General features: G+C 40.3%; 1 protein-coding gene and 1 long non-coding RNA gene across 2 annotated transcripts in view; both read right to left on the reverse strand.

Moving 5' to 3' along the window:
- Nucleotides 1-18,946, reverse strand: part of LOC143694110 (uncharacterized) — a 502,521-nt gene that overhangs the window by 142,065 nt on the left and 341,510 nt on the right. The gene's annotated exons all lie outside the window — the stretch shown is intronic.
- The window catches only part of LARGE1 (LARGE xylosyl- and glucuronyltransferase 1), a 271,689-nt gene that overhangs the window by 134,169 nt on the left and 118,574 nt on the right, over nucleotides 1-18,946 (reverse strand). The window contains exon 4 of the mRNA XM_077178505.1: nucleotides 5,775-6,076. Within this exon, the coding sequence (XP_077034620.1) occupies nucleotides 5,775-6,076 (302 nt within the window). The remainder of the gene's footprint in view (nucleotides 1-5,774; nucleotides 6,077-18,946) is intronic.

Raw genomic sequence — 18,946 nt, forward strand, 5'->3', positions numbered from 1 at the left:
ATGGAGAGGGTGAGCAAGCTCTCATGGATGAACATGACTGTGATTATTGGTTTGCCAGGGCTGGATGCATCCCAGTGATGCGATGGGACACAGGCTGTGATGGCAAGAGGCCACCTCCCTGCGTGTGACTACCAGCATGGCCTGTTCTAGCAGCATTAATGTGAAGTTAAACACAACCCCCACAAACACATTCGCTCCACCTCATGACACTGGTAAATTATCACTTATTCTGTGCCTTTTTACCTCCCTTTTAACATGAGGCAGAGGTTTCCTCATCTCTTCAGGAGGAAAGGGAAAATTGAAAAGGCGCTACGAGTCATTATTTAGCAGTAAGTACTAATCTGAAAAATGCTATCACGTTACTCTGCTCTGCTTTTAAAAAGTAGCCATTTCTGCTCCCTAGGGACAAAAAAATTTTAATCCTATCAAGTTTTGACTCCAGGTTCTGTGATCTTCTGTTTCTTAGTGGTCACAGAAATGAAGCAGAGTTCACCATGCTGTCATCACAAAGCTGCCATTGGGGACACAGCTGTGAAACTGCAGGGAAGCCTCATTTGGCTTCCATTTGAAGCTTGGTTAGCTGGTTTCTCACACACATAGCTCTCATTTTCCACAGAATGCCCACTATGCTGAGAACAAATGAGGAATTCTGTCTCCTCACGTAGCCACAGATTCCCAAAGCCTGGCTTGTAACAGAAGCACATTTACACAAGAAGTGCCATGTGTTGGGCACATCTGAAGAGCCCACAGCCCCATCCATTAAGATCCCCTGGAACAAGGCACAATTTGAATCATACAAGTGCCAAGTGGCTGTGCCACAGTGGAACATCCACATGAACATCACAGCTCCCTCCAGCCCTGCTGTGCTTCACAAGCTCAGGCATATTTAAGATCTGATGTTTTAAGAGGACTTGAATTAATAAGACAACTGTCTGTCCAGAGAGATGTGAGAAAGAATGTACTGTAGTACATTTTGGCAGCCACTCTGTGAGGTATTAGCACTTTAAATTTATGTTAAAGTGAAAGGGAACCGAGCATGCTCAACACTTGGCAAAAATTGATTGTGTTCTTCTCTTGTGATAAGAGGGGAGAACAGAGACTGCTTATTAATGACTTCTATTACAGCAGGACTCTGTAATGTACTCATTGGCATGGGTTGCTGTGGGTGCACTGATTCCTGAACCTACATGTACTGCCTCCTCTCTCATTGTCACCTGGTCCCCCTCCCCTTCCGGAAGACCTAAAATCCTTCCCCTCAGTGCCAGTTAAAATCAAATTAACTGAGAACAGTTTCACCCTTGCTTTAAACATTTCACCTGAAGGCACTAGACCAGAAACAAACATTTTAGGGATTTCCACAGAATAGCACTGTCATATACAGTCATCATTGTTGTATACCACCTACACTTGCCAGAAAAGCTCTCCTCAAAGCCACTCTCTCTACCTTACAACTTCCGTCCAAATCAGGGTTTATTCTGTCAAGTTCTTGCCCACATCTGTTCTCCTTTTACTAAATCAGTTTGTTTCAGAATTGAAGGCATGCATTCCTTGCTGTCTTCTAGTAGCTGCTGTTGCCTTGGATGCTGCTTCAGCCAGGACACAGTGAGAGCAGCACTTACTACGCTTCTGAATGCTCTCTTCCAGCACAGAGACACAGGCATCCATGTACCTTCTGCTCAGCCTCTCTGTGGTGTTTGATATTACATATCACTTCTATTCCTGCCTGCAATCAGTTAAACAACAGAGCAATAATCCTCAAAGAGAACAGAAATCAAGACCTTTTCGTCCCAAGTTTTTTCCTGCAGCATGCTTCAAGGCTCAGTCTATTCCTCTCATTTCCTTGATCAACCTTCCTCTCTCTTGTTGTTTAACTGTTAAACAAAGTCAGTGGAAAAACAGATAAGCCAAATGAAGTTATCAGCCTGAACTGCTTGCAGATGTTTGCATCCCAAGGGGAAAATCATTATTTCCAGTTTTCTCCACTCTTGCTCCAAATGCATGTTTGGATTGAGAACAGCTGGCTGTACCCAGATTCTGGCAAGATATGGCTGGAATAAGCACTTGAAAGAACTTGCACCCTCCTGAGCATACTACTGTAAGCATCACCTCAATTGTCACTTCTCCCAAATTCCTTTTATCCATCTGCAGATGGCTGGAAGAGTGTATCCCCCATCCCACCAGAACTGGCCACTGTGATTCACACAACCTCCAGACCCAATGACTGCAGCTAACACCAAGGACAAAAGCCACATGACCAAAGAATGCTCCAACTTCCACTGCAAGTGTCAGCCTGCCTGTTTGGCTCAACATGTCCCACCAAACTTCTCACACAAGGCTCTGTATGTTACACGTGCCCCTTTACTGTTGGCATTTCATGATAGTTTTAGATAACACTAGTCACACTCTAGCCTGGATATTTCAAAATTGCTGCAGGACCAAACTGAGCATTCAAAGTGTCCATCTTCCTACAATGCTCTCTTCAAAGTGAGTGATGGATGTGTTCACCATTTGCTGCAGCAGTTTGGACTCAGGTCATTCACTGGAGATGCTTTTGGATAATGTAACTCACTGCAGCAACAAATGAAATGATGATACGCCTGACGATACAGAGTCAATGAATTCTTCCTCTGTTTATAAACAGAGCTATGAAGAGGTAATCAAAACACTGTGGAAGTGCATCACAACATTCTCCCTACAGGCTGAGGATCAGGGACACCAACTGAACTATTTTTAATTTTAAATAGTTTAGGAAGCACTCAGGTGTAGGTGCTTCAAGGTACTTAAGGAAGCTAAGCTTCTTTAGGAAAGGGAGTTTAAGTCATACCAAGGTATATGCTAACATAGCTCAAAACTCTTAACTCAGCCACTACACACCAGGAAAAGCCTGTCTCTAAATGCAGTATTTCATGTTCTGGCATAATATTATTGTGAAAAAAATATCCAAAACCCAGTTCTTCTACACGAAGAACTGGGCCCCAGATCCATACTGATGAGGAGTATACAGTGCCTAGATAAGCATGCATAACTATTTCTTCTCCTTGGGCTACTTTTTGGAATGTTGAAATAATGAGTTTAAAAAACCTGTATTAGTCCTTATAGTTAAAAATAATCTTTGGTAAGACATTCCATACTTCAGTAATTTTCCAGTAGGCTTTCCATTGTAGATATTTAATCCTTCATAAATAATTGTTGAATGTGATTAAGAGATATTACAAGTATGTTACAAAATACTTGTGTTTGTTTCCAGAATTGAAAATTTTTCCAGAAAAACTTGTTTGTTTTTTTTTCCCCCAGTGGCAGATAAAATCTGCTTTACATGTGTTACACTGCTGATGTTGGTGAGGATCTGTTCTTGATGGCTGTGGAGCACTACACACTTAATGCTACTGAACAACACTGTTGAGAACAGGAACAATACAAATATGCCTCTGAAAATGCTTCAAATGTTAAGTATCTTGCTAAGCCACTAAATGCTATACTCCTAATTATCAATTTCCTAATATATAATATCTTTCAAAAATATTTATAAATACACAATTCAAGTAAATGCTCAGTTTAGGGAGGCACAAACTGGAAAGATACTGGAATAACACTGTAAGGAAAAGGCATACAATTTTGTTATCTTCCACTGGCATTATGCTCTCCTTCTGAAGCCTGTTGTTACTTCTGACATCTGTGTAAGGACTATGCTTACTCATATTTCCAAGGTTTGTGTTCAAATGGTCTACTCCTGGGAAGGCATGATGGGCATCTGCTTGCTCAAGGGAGAAGCCCCTTGTCTGGGTGTCTGATCTTTTTCTTGCAGTATAATGCTGGTCCATTTTAAAGTATCAGGAGAGCTCTCCTGTGATGCAAGAATAGAAAGCTGTGGCTGGAATGCAACAAACCCACAGCTATTTGATATAGATCACAATTAACATCACATAGATGATGCTTTATCAGAGATTTAATGTTCATTCATTGTAACTGCACTTTCAAATGTTTTAATCACCATTAAAGACCTTCCCAAATTAGATTGTGAAATGTTACCACCAGTAAATCTCTAAGAACAGACTCAATGAAATGAGCAACCCATTGCTGGCACTCTTAGTCTCCACCAGAGCAAGAGTCTTCTTCCTAAGAACCCTTGTTTCTCACTACCTAATTTGTCAACTCTTGCTGTGATATATTCCAGGGTCAGAAGCTAAAAAATCCCTTTGTTTACACATCTGAAACACAGAAAAGAACCAGAGAATGAAAGGCATCAAGATGCCCCTCACAAAAACACAGGATGAGAATCTACACTAACAGGATAAATGATGAGACCCTTGGCAAATCTGGTAATAGGGAAGTTTCATTTTCACTTCCATTTCTGTAACTGAGTTACTGATTGAATTCCTTAAGAGAAGAGTAAGAAGTTGAGATCAAAATAGCATGCAGTGAAATAGGGGGATGGTAAATAATGTGAGATTTTGTATTTTATACAAGCATTGCCTCCAGCAGAGTGCTAAACCCCACTGAGCAAGCAAACTCATTGGCAAAACACATTACAAACTGTAAGGCCACTTAAACTATCCCTACTTTAAGCTACTGTTTTTGTGTCCTAGATTGGTTGGTACATTGAACAACCAAGAACTGAGATTCAGCTCATCACTCCTTAATATAATAATAAGGGAAAAGTAAGGTTTGCTGATTGATGGCCTGATTAAAAGAAATGCCAAAAATCTCACGCGGAGGAAAATCAGGCCCTCTATCTGGAGGAGGGAAAATGAAAAACAAAAACGTCCTCTTCCCTCCCTTACAATAACATTGTCTTTTTTCTACATTGTTGGACAAAGATATCCAACTGGAAAGCAGCAGTTCATTTTCAAACTGTGCTTGATATTTTCTCATTGAATAGAATTTATATTAAGAAATAGTTAGGATTTCTTTTTCCTCTCACACCGATTTTCTTTCAACTTCTATCTTCCAAGTGGCAGCAAGCAAGATAGAAGGTGATATGGTATTACCCTCTTTGTAGAAATAAATGGAGGAAGTTATTTTTGATAACTTTATCAGCTGAGATTGGCATAAGGCCTTTAAGCGAGACTTTCTGTTTTGGATCTATTCATATTTGGACCTGTCATCATTCAGACATCTCACAACTAAGTATCTGGATGACATCCACAGAAGTACTGACGTAAAATGGCAAAAACCAAACTAAACCAACCACACCAAAATGGTCTCAGAAGCAGATTGCCTGTTCCTGCAGCCAAGCACACTGCTAGTGCACAGCTCACGCAAAGCACCTGCTCCCACAGCAACATCCAGACACACTCCTCAAAGTGAGTCAAAAGCACAGGCTGGCTCCACGAACCACGATTTAATTAATCATGAACCCTGAATTGTTTCAATATAGGCACAGAAACAAAGAAATAAGGCTTTTCTAAGCACTCTGGAGTCATTATTATTTAAAATACACAGGGTCAGCTCACCACAGGTCTTTATCTGCAGAGCTGTAGTGAAGTCAGCTAGAAGCAAGGCTTTGATTTTTATATCAGGTTGGGGACACAAGAACGAAAAAGACAAAAAGCTGTGATGAAATAATAACTCAGAAGATATTCTGATGACAAATGTGTTAAAGGCTTTTTTAAAAAGAATAATAAAAAATTATCTGAAAAGCTGCACGCAGCAGACCTTTAAGATGCTGGTTTTGGAGGAAAAGGTTTCAGAGGAAGGAAACGGGGATCTGCAATGTCCTTAAGGGACCACATCTACCAGGCTTTGCTTCTGGCACGTTCCTTTGGCATATTTACCTCACACTTCTCCACCACGGGCTGCTGGCCGCACTCGGAGCTGTTCCCCGCCACGATGCCAGCGCGCAGGCTCTCGCTGTCGCCCGTGCCCTCCTCCATGGAGTAGGTTTTGGAGTGGTTGGCGCGGTGGTGCGCGGCGCCCCGGGCCTGGGCCAGGCTGAGCTGCTTGCGCAGCGCGCGGTTCTCCTCCTCCACCTCCCGCACGCGCACCTCCAGGCTCTCGCGCTCCCGCTGGCTCGACGCCGTGTACCGAGGGCTGTGCGGCTGCGACTCCAGCGGGGACAGCGACACCGGCTTCCCATCTGCACCACAAGGAAACAGAGCACTTCTGTCAGAACACACCAGCTGCATCTTCCTTTAATATTGGTGTTGTGAGGCAGAGATGCGCTTCACATACAGCCATGTTTTATGCAGACTTGGCACTCCCAAGCCATGCTTAAGTGCACGGTAAACTTGGACAAATGCTGAATTCTACAAGCTACAGGTCCTACTAATTTTCAAATCACACCAAAAGATAAGCATGTGTTTCTTTGTTCTCATAGGGCTGCCTGCCAGTCTCTAGTCTGGGAAGACAGTCAAGAACATTAGGACTTAATTCAAAGGCAATTAATATACAGTTAAATATATTTTAGAAATATATGCAAGATGAAATAATTTTGCTATTCCCACCCCACTTCCTTCACAGTCAAATGACAGAATTTTGGCAACCATTTTGTGCCAAACAGTAGCCCCAGCTGATTCACATGTGTGGAACAGATGGGTTTTATTCAGCGACATAGTATTATGTGCTTGCTGAAAAATAAGAGGTTCAAGGCAGAAATGTTCAATGCACATGTGGGCCAAATTCTGGAAAGTATTCTGGCTTAAAAAGACTCAGTGGAATTTTCAAAAAAATAAAAAGGTTCAATTCAACACCTTCAAGTAAAGTGTCTCAAAAATATTTAATGAAAATCAAATTGAAGCAAAGCAAAAGACAGTGAGAGTTATCCACAGTGTCACAATTAGCAAGAAATTCCTTTGCAGTGATGATATGTGAGTATCTTATACTAAAGTATTTCTCTGATGTAATTTTGTACTTGCATGTATTAAATCACAAAATTATTGAACTGCAAGGTTGAAAAAACCTCTAAGGTCATTGAATCCAACTGCTAATCCAGCACCAACATATTCACCATTAAACCACATCCATATGCACATCCACATTTTTTGAACACTTCCAGGGATTGTGCTTTTACCATTTCCCTGAACAGCCTATTCCAATGCCTGACCATTAGGTTATTTTTTCCTAATATTCAACAAAATCTTCTGTGGCACAACTTGAAGTCATTTCATCTCATCCTGTCACTTGTTGCCTGTAAGAACAGGACAACCCTCACCTGGCTACACTCTTATTTAAGGCAGTTTTAGAGAGCAATAAGGTCTCTCCTGAGCCTCCATTTCTCCAGGGTAAGCCCCGCCAGCTCCCTCAGTTTCTCCTCATGGGACTTGTGCTCCAGACCCTTCCCCAGCTACACAGCTCTTCTCTGGATATGCTCCAGCACCTCAATACCCAGAACTGAAAGCAGGATTCAAGGTGTGACCTCATCAGTGCCAAGTACAGGGACATGTTTGCTATTTAATGTTTTTTCCAGTGCAGACAGTCCCATTGGTTTTATCAAACAAGTAATAGCCTGAGTGGTGTATAAAATGGAAACCATGCAGTTATTGTTTAGAAATTCTCCCTAAAAAGTACGTTTTTCACCTACCGACTCAAAACTATCTCCCTGCTATAAAGACCTGTTCATTGCTTGTTCTTTTTCATTGTTTCACATTAACATGAATGATGAGCAGTCCTCTAAACTGACTTCATGAAAAAAACTGGTATGGCAATCAAAGCCTCAATTCTAATTCATATTGTTGAGTTATACAGGTATACACACTTCCTGTTATGTATATAAATCATTATCTTGATTTTCATCATCATCTGGATAGAATATCTTGCATTTCTTGCAGGCTATCTTCTAAAAAATATTGTAATTTATTAATTTATCATTAGCAAAGGTTATGGATAAATCTGAGACTGAAAAACGTCTCAAGACAAATTCTGGAGTTTGGCCACTAACATGTTGTAACTTGAATGCTCCAGCAAATAGTTAATTCAAAACTTAATGAGATATTTGATAAGCCTGAAAATAATGGGTGCATCAACAGAGAAATGTCAACATGTCAACATAAAGGACAGAGCCATGCTACAATTAGACATGCAATAGAATACTGGGTTATCTTTCTCCAGCAAGCTTGGAGGACCTGGAACTGAAGTTGTGTTATTTCTCAGCTGCTGATACTCAAGGAAACTAAGATTCATTTGGTTGTGATTCTATTGCATCCCCATTACTGGACAGCAAGAGTGTACTGTGTAGACACTCTGAGATAAAAAGAAAAATGGCACCTTTTCTCACCCACAGAACAACCAACCTGTGTTATCAACAGATACACAATTACACTGCAAATCTAGCCAAGGACTTCACTGGCTATCTTAACTCCTCACTTGGTGAATATCCAGCCAACACAGATATTAACTCATTGCTTCCTGCCTTTGTCACTGAATTCTCCTAGCTTCAGATAATTACCAGAAAAGGCAGCAAGATATGGAAGTGAATCTCAGAACAATATTCATCAACATTTCAAAATATGGAAAAAAATTAAACATATCTTTACTTATTCTACAGACATAAATCAATAGATCATAAATGCTGCTTTTCCAAAATTAAAACTTTTAAAATTTTTCTTATCTTTTAGAAAAGGATACCATTTTGTACATCTGAACAATTGCAGATATACTGATCAGAAAAGTTCAAGTGTTTCTACACAGTATTTAGAAGAAACAGCATAGTCTGAGAAAGGGACTGAAAGAAAATATCATCTCGCTGCCTCAGACTGAAGTTGCAGCAGCTATGAGAGCAGCCCAGTCTTTATGCAGCCTTGGCTTTAAGTGCCAGTAACTCCACTACTGTTCTCTCAGTAGCAAATATTTCTGCTGGTATGTAAAAGGAGTAACGAAATCCTCTCAGGAATTAGCTAGCTAGGCTCTTCATCTGAAATGTACAACTAGTTGAAATGCACTGATTTACTACAGAAATTATCTATGTTTTATTACAAGTGGCCAAGTCCAAGATATTTTCTGAAATTATCTCTTCTGAGTTTGTACAGCTGGACAAGTCATGTTTTGTTACTAATACTGCTCACTATTCTCAGGTGTATCATGTACTAGCTTTATTTTCACATCCCAGCTCTCTCTGCTGCAAATGATAACATGACAATTCCAGGACCCATGTGAAATAAAATTATAAACCAAAAGAGAACAGAGTTTGATCCTAATACTCAGAAATAAAGTAATATTTTTCATAAATTCAGAGATTGCACAACTCATAATTTTTGCACATCTGAGGCTGGCAAGGCTGGTAGCAAGATAGTATTTGATTTAGTTCTGTGTGTTTCATCTCATCTCTGAAGAAGGAGTAAGTGGATTAATGTTAGGGACCACTGACGTTTGATTGTGTGTGTTGCTTGGCAGAAGAGTTAAACTGATTGCACTGCACTTGAATTTTATAGTTTTTAGTAACTGGCAGAATGCTCTGAGCTGGTGTCTAGGCAATTTTATCTAATCTAAATCAAGATAAAATAACATAACACATAACGAGGTCTGTGTGACTTTGGGACTGAAGATGTCCCAGGGAGCACAACAAGGAACATTACTGTGCTCTGAAGCAAGTAGTGTACTTTTGAATGGTGTGATAAATAATAATATAGCTATTATTTTTATTATTCATTTGGGGTTATTGCTCTATTTTTGAACTTTGGCAGTTTCAGTTTTCAACTTCAGGTTTGTTTTTTTTTTCTGTGTCAAGCCTTTTACTTCAGACTTGTGCTAATGCAACAGTACCTACAAAGACCTGCAAAATTCCACTGTCCACAAAACAAAACCCAAACACAAAGCTGAATAACTATTTCATGGTCAACAGCAGTCAATGACTTATTCTCACACAATTCAGAAAACTTGACCATATGTAAGTTATGAATTCTATGGATTATTGAATCTTTCTGCATATAGGAAATCACTTGAATTTAAAGTAACAGATTTCATTTAATACTAACTTAAGCAGAATGCCTAGGACACTGGACAAAATAAAGCAATCAGAAAGCAATCCAGCAAAATTAATTTGAAAGGAGAAGGACTGAACTGGTGGCATTTTCTTTCTTACATACAGAACTTAAAGGATAGGCATTAAAGCCAAGTTCTTTGTTTTGTAGTTACCAGACTTGGGAGAGGTGATAGTTCTGAAAAGGACCCAGTGGCATTGGAAAGTTGCCAAGGAAAGAGGCATAGAGAAAAAAGAACATTTATCCAAGGGTTACTTGGGTAATAGAGAAAGAAGCAGAGTGTAGGAAAGTAAAATTTTCTCTGATTCAGAGAAGAAAAATGCAGAAGCAGGCATCCCAAGTTTTCCAGACAACCCAGATCTGAACTAAAATGCTTACAATTGTGTTAGGAACTGAGGCCCATAAAATTATGGAGCATGTTTTGGGAGGGTTTTTAAAAACTTTTTACATTTCATTTGTTAGAAGGCACAAACTACGTGTGTTTTGGCATCTTGACAAGGTCTAGAGGTTTCTATATGTTTCAGCCATTACTCATCCCCTGCCTAGTAGCATGCAATGCCTTTAAAACAAACTAATGGCAGTGAAGTCTAGGCTGCTCCTTAGGTAAGAGGAAGTTATGCTGCCCAGAGACAGTGTTTCAGTCTGACTACAGATACAAGATATGCTTCCATTTCACATTTGTCAACATTTGAAAATTCACATTATTTCTGCCCACTTTGAAGACTAGCAGCATAAGAATTTTAACCAAAAGCCAATATTTTGCAGAAAGAAATGGGATAGCAGGTAACCATGCTCATTACTCTCCTCCTGATAAGGGCTCAAAATAATTTCAAGTTCATTGCACAATTATTTTTTCCCACATCAAGACCATTGTGGAGAACTCCATGGACTCTAAGGTAAAAAAAAAACCATGACTGCAGTCAGGCTACAGAGACATAAAAGCCAGGTGTAAGCAGATAAACTGTCCTTTCTATTCTGGAGTTCTAGCTCAGCTTTAATCACCCAACATCTTAGTACTCCATGCACTGCTGCTCAGCTGGCTGCTCTGGTAGGTCCTGGCTATCTGGGCAGCTATGAATGAAGTTATTTCTGCTGACACTTTGGTACTTTAGATATGTGCCTCCATGAGTAGGTGCTAAGGCATCCCAAAGTACCTATTCTCACACCAATTTTTTTTCTCCAACAATTTTTTGTGAAACACTGCAGTGTGATCTCAGCTGGAAGTAGAAAACCTTGCCTGAACGACCATTTTAACAGGGAAACATAGTCCAAGCAATTTACTTCAGGTCTGTAAGTACAGAACTTCTTCATCCTAACATGATATGAGCCAATTAAATGTTCCTGCTTTTCACGTGTCAGAGGCAGAAACTTGTAACACTGAAAGATGTCACAGTAAGTGCACCGAAGGCTGATGTTCACTTGACAGAGACAGCACAAGAAGTAACAAGAAGCCTTTTCATACAGTCCACACAAGTTTCCTCAGCTCCGACAGAAGAACTTCTCCCCATCACTATTAAGTCCTTCTCAGGATTTGGCATGGACAACACATGTGTTAAGTTACCTGTTATTAGTGAGGAGAGGCTGTTTGCACTGGAGATGCCAATCAACCATCAGGCTTGGACTCAGTCAATACTAATTGCACTTAAGAGCTTCAGCAATTCTTTAAGTACTAAATTTGTGTTCAATTCCACTGCTGTTAAGGGTACTTAAGAACACATTAACATGGTTTATTGAACCCAAACCTGAACCATTCAATTCCACTGAAGGTCAGCCTTACTTAAAGAATCATGTTATTGCCTGCTATTCATATACAGGGAAATGACTTTCTCAGTGTCCTTTCCTTGAACAAAATAGCCCTCTACAAGCAGTGGATTCAGAAATCAAACATATCATACAAAAAAACCTTCACCCCCAGAACACCAGACTTGCCAAGTGCATTGACTTTGCTTGGCCAGTTTTGGCAGCAGAGGGGCTCCAGGGGCAGCCTCTGTCTGAAGCTCCTGGAAGCTTTCCCCATGTCCTAGAGAGCCAATGTTGGATGGCTCCAACACGGACCTGCTGCTGGCCAAGGCTGAGCCCATCACAAGCAGTGGTTGCCTATGAGCTGACCACAAAGAAGGGGTAAGAAGTTACTACACAGAAGCAATTGTAGCCAGAGAGGAGAGGAGTGAGAATACAGGACAGGAACAACTTTGCAGGTACCAAGGTCAGTGCAGAAGGGAGGTGCTCTAAGTACAGAGCTAAGATTTCCCTGCAGCTGTGGGAAGATCGTGGTGAGGCTGATGTGCCACTGCAGTCCATGGAGGTCCGCATGGAGGTCCACTGGAGGACCATATGCCAGAGCAAGTGGATGCCCAAGGGAGGCTGTAACCCTGTGGGGAAGCCCACCCTGGAGCATGCTTGCTGGTGGGATTTGTGACCTGTGTCGGGGTGTCACCCTGGAGCAGTGTGTTCCTGAAGGACTGTATCCCATGGGAGAGACCCATGCTGCAGCAATTTATGAACACCTGCAGCCTATGGGAAGGACTCTCTTGGAAGAACTTTGTGGAGGGCTATCTCCCATGGGAGGGACTCCACATTGAAGTAGGGGAAAAGTGTGAGGAGCAAGGAGATCAAATGTGATGAAATGACCACAAGCCCCATTCCCTGTTTTCCTGCACCATTACAAGAAAAAAGGGAGAGAAAAGCAGGAGTAAATTTAATTTGGGAAGAAGGTGGAAAATAAAGTGGGCTTTTTAGATTGAGTTTTATTTCTCATTACCCTACTCTCATTTGATTGGTAATAAATAAAATTAATTTTCCTGAGTTGAGTTCTGTTTTGCCTGTGACAGTCAGTAATTGGTGATGGACCTCTTTCTGTTCTTGTCTTGACCCATGAGCTCTTCATTATATTTTCTCTCCCTGTGAAGCTGAAGAGGGAAAATGATAGTGCAGCTTTGGTACTTGGTGTCCAGCCAGGGTCAAGCATCCACTGAAGTCAAACACAAGTTTGGAAATGTGAGAATGATGGTCTCCTGTTCAATCTTTGCTGTCATTCCCTTCTGTTTGCTGACAGGATCCTGCATGATCACCACTTTATTTCCAAAGAATATCAGCATCATTGTATGCTGGATGGATGGTGATCATAGCTATTTAGGAGGTTGTTTCAGCTCATCATTCTGTTTGTAACCACGCATACCTATCCTACTTATTTATTCCCTCACTGGCCTATGATGTTCATTACTATCCATCTTAATGCAGCACAGGGATCAGTGATGTCTTTTAACAAGTTTTTTAAAGGAAAGGTGGTACTGTGAGTCCCTCTTTTACAGTCAAGCAAGAAGTTGTGGAGTCCTTAACACTCACAGAAAATACCATTTTCGGATGCATAGCTGAGCTGGGTCTGATACAGTTTTTCAACAAATAATCACCTTTTCTGCACTCCAGTCTTTCAGAGGACAGCTACATATACAACAGTTATAAGCTTAACATTTCTGTAATGCAGGAGTCTGCAAGTTGGAAATCCAGGAAATGTGGGGAAAAGTACTTAGCAGCCACTTGCAATATTATTGTTTTATGAACACCATGTAATGAACTTGGTGGTAGAGACAGAAACAATTCCTCAGGGCAAATTTGACTTCATAAATTACAAAGTTGTCCCCTGCCTTGTTCATGACACAAATTCCAGTCTCTTAAATTAACTAAATGGAGGGGTTCAAGAACCACTTTCTCTGCATTGCTGCATTTGCTCTGCATGCAAAAATGGGGAAGGGGTTGTGTTTCAGAAAGGCTTTGCAGTTGTACCATCAATGATGGCATCATGCTGCAGAACTGCAGAGAGCTGTTTATGTGCTGGCTGAGCAAAAGCAATTCTGATAGGGATTCTCTAATAGGGATGATAAAGAGTAAAAGATACCAGGTAAAGAAAAAGCATGAAGCAACAGAATGCAGGAAGAAGATCTAAACATAAACATCCTTCTTGGAAACAGATGTGACTTTTTAAAAATAGTTTGTTTTTGCAAAAGAAATATAGGCTCATTAGCTAGTTATGAATGTTGGCTTATTAGCATATTCAAAACAAGGGCCCATAAGTCTTAAAATATTTGCTCATTTCCTTGTCTAGAATAAAGTAACATTTTTTCTGTTTGTTCTTCTCATTCTTTCTTTCCCTGTTTTGCATTGCCTTGGCAATATATATGCCTCTTCAAGAAAAGGACTAAAAATAACATTTCTCTCCTTTCCATTGGCAGCAGAGATGTAAGAAAATAATATCTTATCAGAGTGAGCACTGAGGGAAAATAAGATTTTATCAGGGACTTGGTTTGACAAAGATAACATGTTATCAAGAGGGGAACTTGGCAAAGATAACACATTATCAATATCAGGAGTAAAGCCTGGGGAAAATAATGTCTTAATACCTATTAGATTCTAAATAAGCCATCTGTGCTCTTGACAAATTGTTATTTTCTCCAAGTCCCATTCCTGTAAAGATGCTGATTTTTTTGGCAAACCACTTCTTTAGCAGTTGGGAAGCGGGGGAGAAAGAGCAGAAAAGAAGCTCCATCTCCCCAAAGGTAGAGGGGTATTCTCTTTCTGCTCAAAAGCTTTGCAGCAGGTCACTACTGCCAATGTGACAGCCAGAAAGACTCCTATGTGTGGACGCTGAAGGCATATTGCAGGGAAATCCCCTACAACAACACTCAGCAAGCACACTGCAGAGCACCCGGTGCCAGGAGGAGAGAGAGGGTCAATGCCCCTTCTGTCCTCTGACCATGCTACCAGGCCCTGAGGTGTTGCCTGTAAGGCTTTTTGGCAAACACACTTCTCTACAGAAGCAATGACTGGCTATCCCTTAGCAGTGACTTTTTGTCATAAACAACCTCATCACAATTAGCAGTATACACGTGGGGTACAAATAAATGAGATCTTTTAGGTCAGTTACAGACATAAATCCCTGTTCAGTTAGAGGTTAGCATTCCCACAGCTTAAGCTGACCCAGAGGGTCACACAGAGCTTCTCACCTCCTGCAGTGCAACACATCCAACTCAGCTTTAGCTGGTCTGAGCCAGCCCAATTGCCTCTGCCCTGAAGCATTCCCCTCTACCACCTCCATGACAACCACTGCCTGGTGGATGCCTGTGCCCTGAAGCTGAAACCTTCTGCAACTCAATTATAAATCTTTAGAGTTTCAATCTGGATGAATTTAAATAAATTGTGGCACCTCCTGGAAAATGAGAAATCCAATTAATAGTAGGATGGACCACTAAACGTCCTAAATGGCAGAATGTGGGTGAATGCCACTGGTTATTCATAGGAATGGGCAAGCAGGGAATAATTAGAAGGGAAGCTGTGGAGGGCCTGTAGGAGTGTGATGTGAATAATAAAGCACACTTAGGAAAAGGCATATGAATGATATCTGCAGGGTAAGTATTTGTAGCCAGCTGAATTTCCCTGGTGTAGAGCACAAGTGGGAGAGAAAACAATGGGATTTGTTAATCTGAAAATTTCCTATGGAGAAGCAGCATCTCTTTTTTCATTAACCATTTGGACTTCTTAAACCCAGATATTCCCTGCTCAGGTGTGTGCTTTGTCTTAAGGTGACTACTGGCCCTGATATAGCAGAATGTATAATCAGCAGCAGGCAGCCATTACAGCTCTCTGAGGTAAAGCATGTGCCCAAATGTGTCACTGCAGCTGTACACACCACTGTGACTATCATTCATGGCATGGGATGTAAGAGACTGGAGCTATTCTATGTTGGCTCCTGCTCAGTAATAAACTGTGGAAGAGATAGGAAGGGGAAAAGCCTAAAATGCATCATTTTACAGTGTTTTTTAAGAGGACAGAAAGTAGAAGAAATAAGCACATGTAAGCTTAGAAAATGTATATATCTATGTTTCTACAATTGCCACAGTAACCACAAGGTAGAGACAAGCATGCTCAATGCAAGCCTAGCAGCAGTTAATTCCAATTCTGTTGCTGGTAATTAGCCTCAGCTGCTCATCAATAGAGGCTCCAGCTGATAATTATTAAGTTAAACTTCTGAGCAGTATTTGCATATGTAAAGCACGCTTTCCCTGTTGAAGCAACAATGGATGCTATAATGCATTTCCTGATTGTACAGCTCTTGGATTTGGGGAACCTGGGCAAGAGAGTCTGCTTTGCATATCCTTCCTCACCCTCATCAGGCCAACCTTTCAGAAGAAATGCACTTGCACACACTGGCATCTACAAGCTACAGTGGAAAACAATCCTAACCCTGCACAAAAGGGAAAAATTCATTTCAACCAGAATAATACAAAAGACAGTTCTGCACATTCCTCTAAACATTTACCTTAACTTCCTTACAATGTAAAAACAGGCAACAACTTGTCTGTGACAAGGTAGCCTGGTCACCTTAAAAGACACAAATTAACTCCAGATTTGGTCCATTAGCTCCCAGTGACCACCTTTCAGATGCGGTGGAAAATTCAGCATCATTATGGGATTCTCTGTTAAGCTTTTTCTCATATTAGTTCCTTCAGGTCAGAATTTCATTTCCTGAATGTGATACTTGGTCACCAGTAACAGCCATGCCCCCCTGATTAACTGCAGTGTCAAGAACACAGATAAACACACACCATGCCTGGATTATAAGTATCTCTTCAGTTCTCCACGTTTTCATAATTCCATGACTGATAAGACATGCCCAGATCTGCTTAATACCCAAGGAGTTCAGAGGCACAGTCCCTTTAGGGATAAGGAAACATGAAAAGGAATAGGGAAGACTTTTGTGGAATCTATAAGAAAACTCCTTGTGCCTCCATGTAGTTACCCTATCACTTTGGTTTGAGTCAATGGTAGGATACTATTAACAGACCTGAATGTTTTTTTTTTATCAGACAACAAGGAATAGTAAAGCAAAAGATCTATTTATTTGATGATAAAAAATATAAAGCAAAAGTAAACCAAAAGTTTGGCTTTAGGTAAACATGGGAGATGGGCTGAAAAAGGGAGGTCTAAGGCAATGCAGGTGGTCAGCCTCTAGGAAAGCCACTCTCTTTTAAGTAATGGTTTAAAACTTAGTAAATAGTAAAATTTGTGTGCCTTGCTGGAAGTCACATGGTAGCAAAACAGACTTTCATCACATAAACAGAAATGCTGCAGTGTTACTTCAGCCTGGTTGGTGATGCTGAAACCTGCTCAAAAGCTTGTTATATCCCTTCATCTCCCTTGGCACAGAGATGCCATCAGAGAACCATGTGCTCGTATTTTGATTCAGGCTGCTGAAAAAGGAGACTGAACACTCACTGAGCATCAGGGATTGTTCAAGGATTAATAAGTAAGTAAAAAAATCCAAATTCTGCACCACAGCATTTCTTCCTTAGTAGTACCAAGATCTGTAAAAACCTTCAAATCTTATAGAGCACAAGCCAACAAAACAGCTATGAGCATACATACATAAAGTCAAGTAGCAAAGAAAAAAATTTTCAGATCAGTGATTGCTCTTCTTTATAAATATATCTGAAGACTACACAAGCACACAGTGTTATTCCTCTGATGATGTAACACTGCTAAAGTTATTAGTATTGTTCAGTATTGAGTCTTTTTTACTCCCCACACATTCTTAGCACTTCATTTGCTGCGAATGCCATTTCAGCCACTTCAGTCCTAAAGAAAAGTGAAGGGAAAATGCAAATAACTGCACATTCAGGATACATGAAGGCTGATCAGTGTTATGACATTTATCTTCACTTGTGACAAGAGATAAAATAACTCTGGAGTTAGCTTCCTGTCCTCCTCATGAAGAAAAATGTCATATCAGATAATCATGTACTATATACAGCAAAATTGTTAACACACTTTGCAGAGGAAAGAAACATCTCAGCAGTGATACAGATGGTAGGTTACATGTCATGGCTATGACATCAGAAATGAAACACACATCATTTTAAAACAGTAGATGTAAAAATCAGTCATGGCAGAAGAAATACCCCTACAACAACAGTACATAAATTAGCTAAGGGCAGCTAGTTATTTGCAGAAGTTAAAGTTGTGTTGAATAGCTATGAGTTGTTTGTGGAAGTCAACAGTACTTTCAGAATTAGCTTCAGTGTGGCCAAATATCTATCCAAGGGCTACAACAAATTTTTGGTAATCAGACTCTATTGATATGGAATATGGAACCTCATTTTTACACTAACTTACTCAACATTTACATTTTTAAAAGTATTTAGCTTTAATATATTGGAAATGCTCCTTCTACAAAGATATGGTAAGTTTCTAAGAACTGATTTTTTATCAGATGTATCTGATTGCTGTATCAGGTAAACAGAGATTTCATTTCTATCAGTGATTTAAGTTTCCTATAATACACGAGGAAAATACTTTTTTATTATATTGTTATTTTGTTACAAAATTGAAGACAGTGTATAAGAAACATAATCCTCTTTCAAGTAAGCAAAAGGCAAAACTTGGTGACTGATGCAAACAAGCGTAGGTCTAACACTGCATGATATGTGCATGCATACAGCACGGTGGTATTACTCATTTTTATCTTGCACCACAAATACACCCAGTGCTGTACTGTTTAAGGTTAGAATGTGGGCTATGTCCCCTGTGCCCCATCACAAACCTGCTGAGCTTCCTGTGAAGCAAGCAAAGGAGATTTTTCATTTTCAAGCAGCCAAAAGTTTATTAAGGTTAAAACCAGAGAACTGGGAGCAAGACTTAGCTGTTCTGCTTACTTAGGGTTTGTCTTGTAACAGATGAGGGGGATCTTGGAGACTAATTCACATTTCTGCTGTGCTCCACAGAAACATCTTAATGCACACTTAGGATCCTCAACTAGATTTCTGAAGAATATGCCTACTCTTGTGTATGACAACACTGAGGTTAAGCCCTACTGACACACTTATTTACTAATATGAAAGAAAGCTGCTTTACTCAGAGCAGTAGTGCTCAATATTGACAGGATTTGCATGCTTTTAAGTAAGCATTTCCTTTTTTTTTTTTCTCAAATAGATGTCTAGTTTCCCAAGTTTTCATGACCTCCAGGTGTTCCCCTCAAAAGC

Source organism: Agelaius phoeniceus, chromosome 5, assembly GCF_051311805.1.
Source record: "Agelaius phoeniceus isolate bAgePho1 chromosome 5, bAgePho1.hap1, whole genome shotgun sequence".
NCBI classification, from domain to species: Eukaryota; Metazoa; Chordata; class Aves; order Passeriformes; family Icteridae; genus Agelaius; species Agelaius phoeniceus.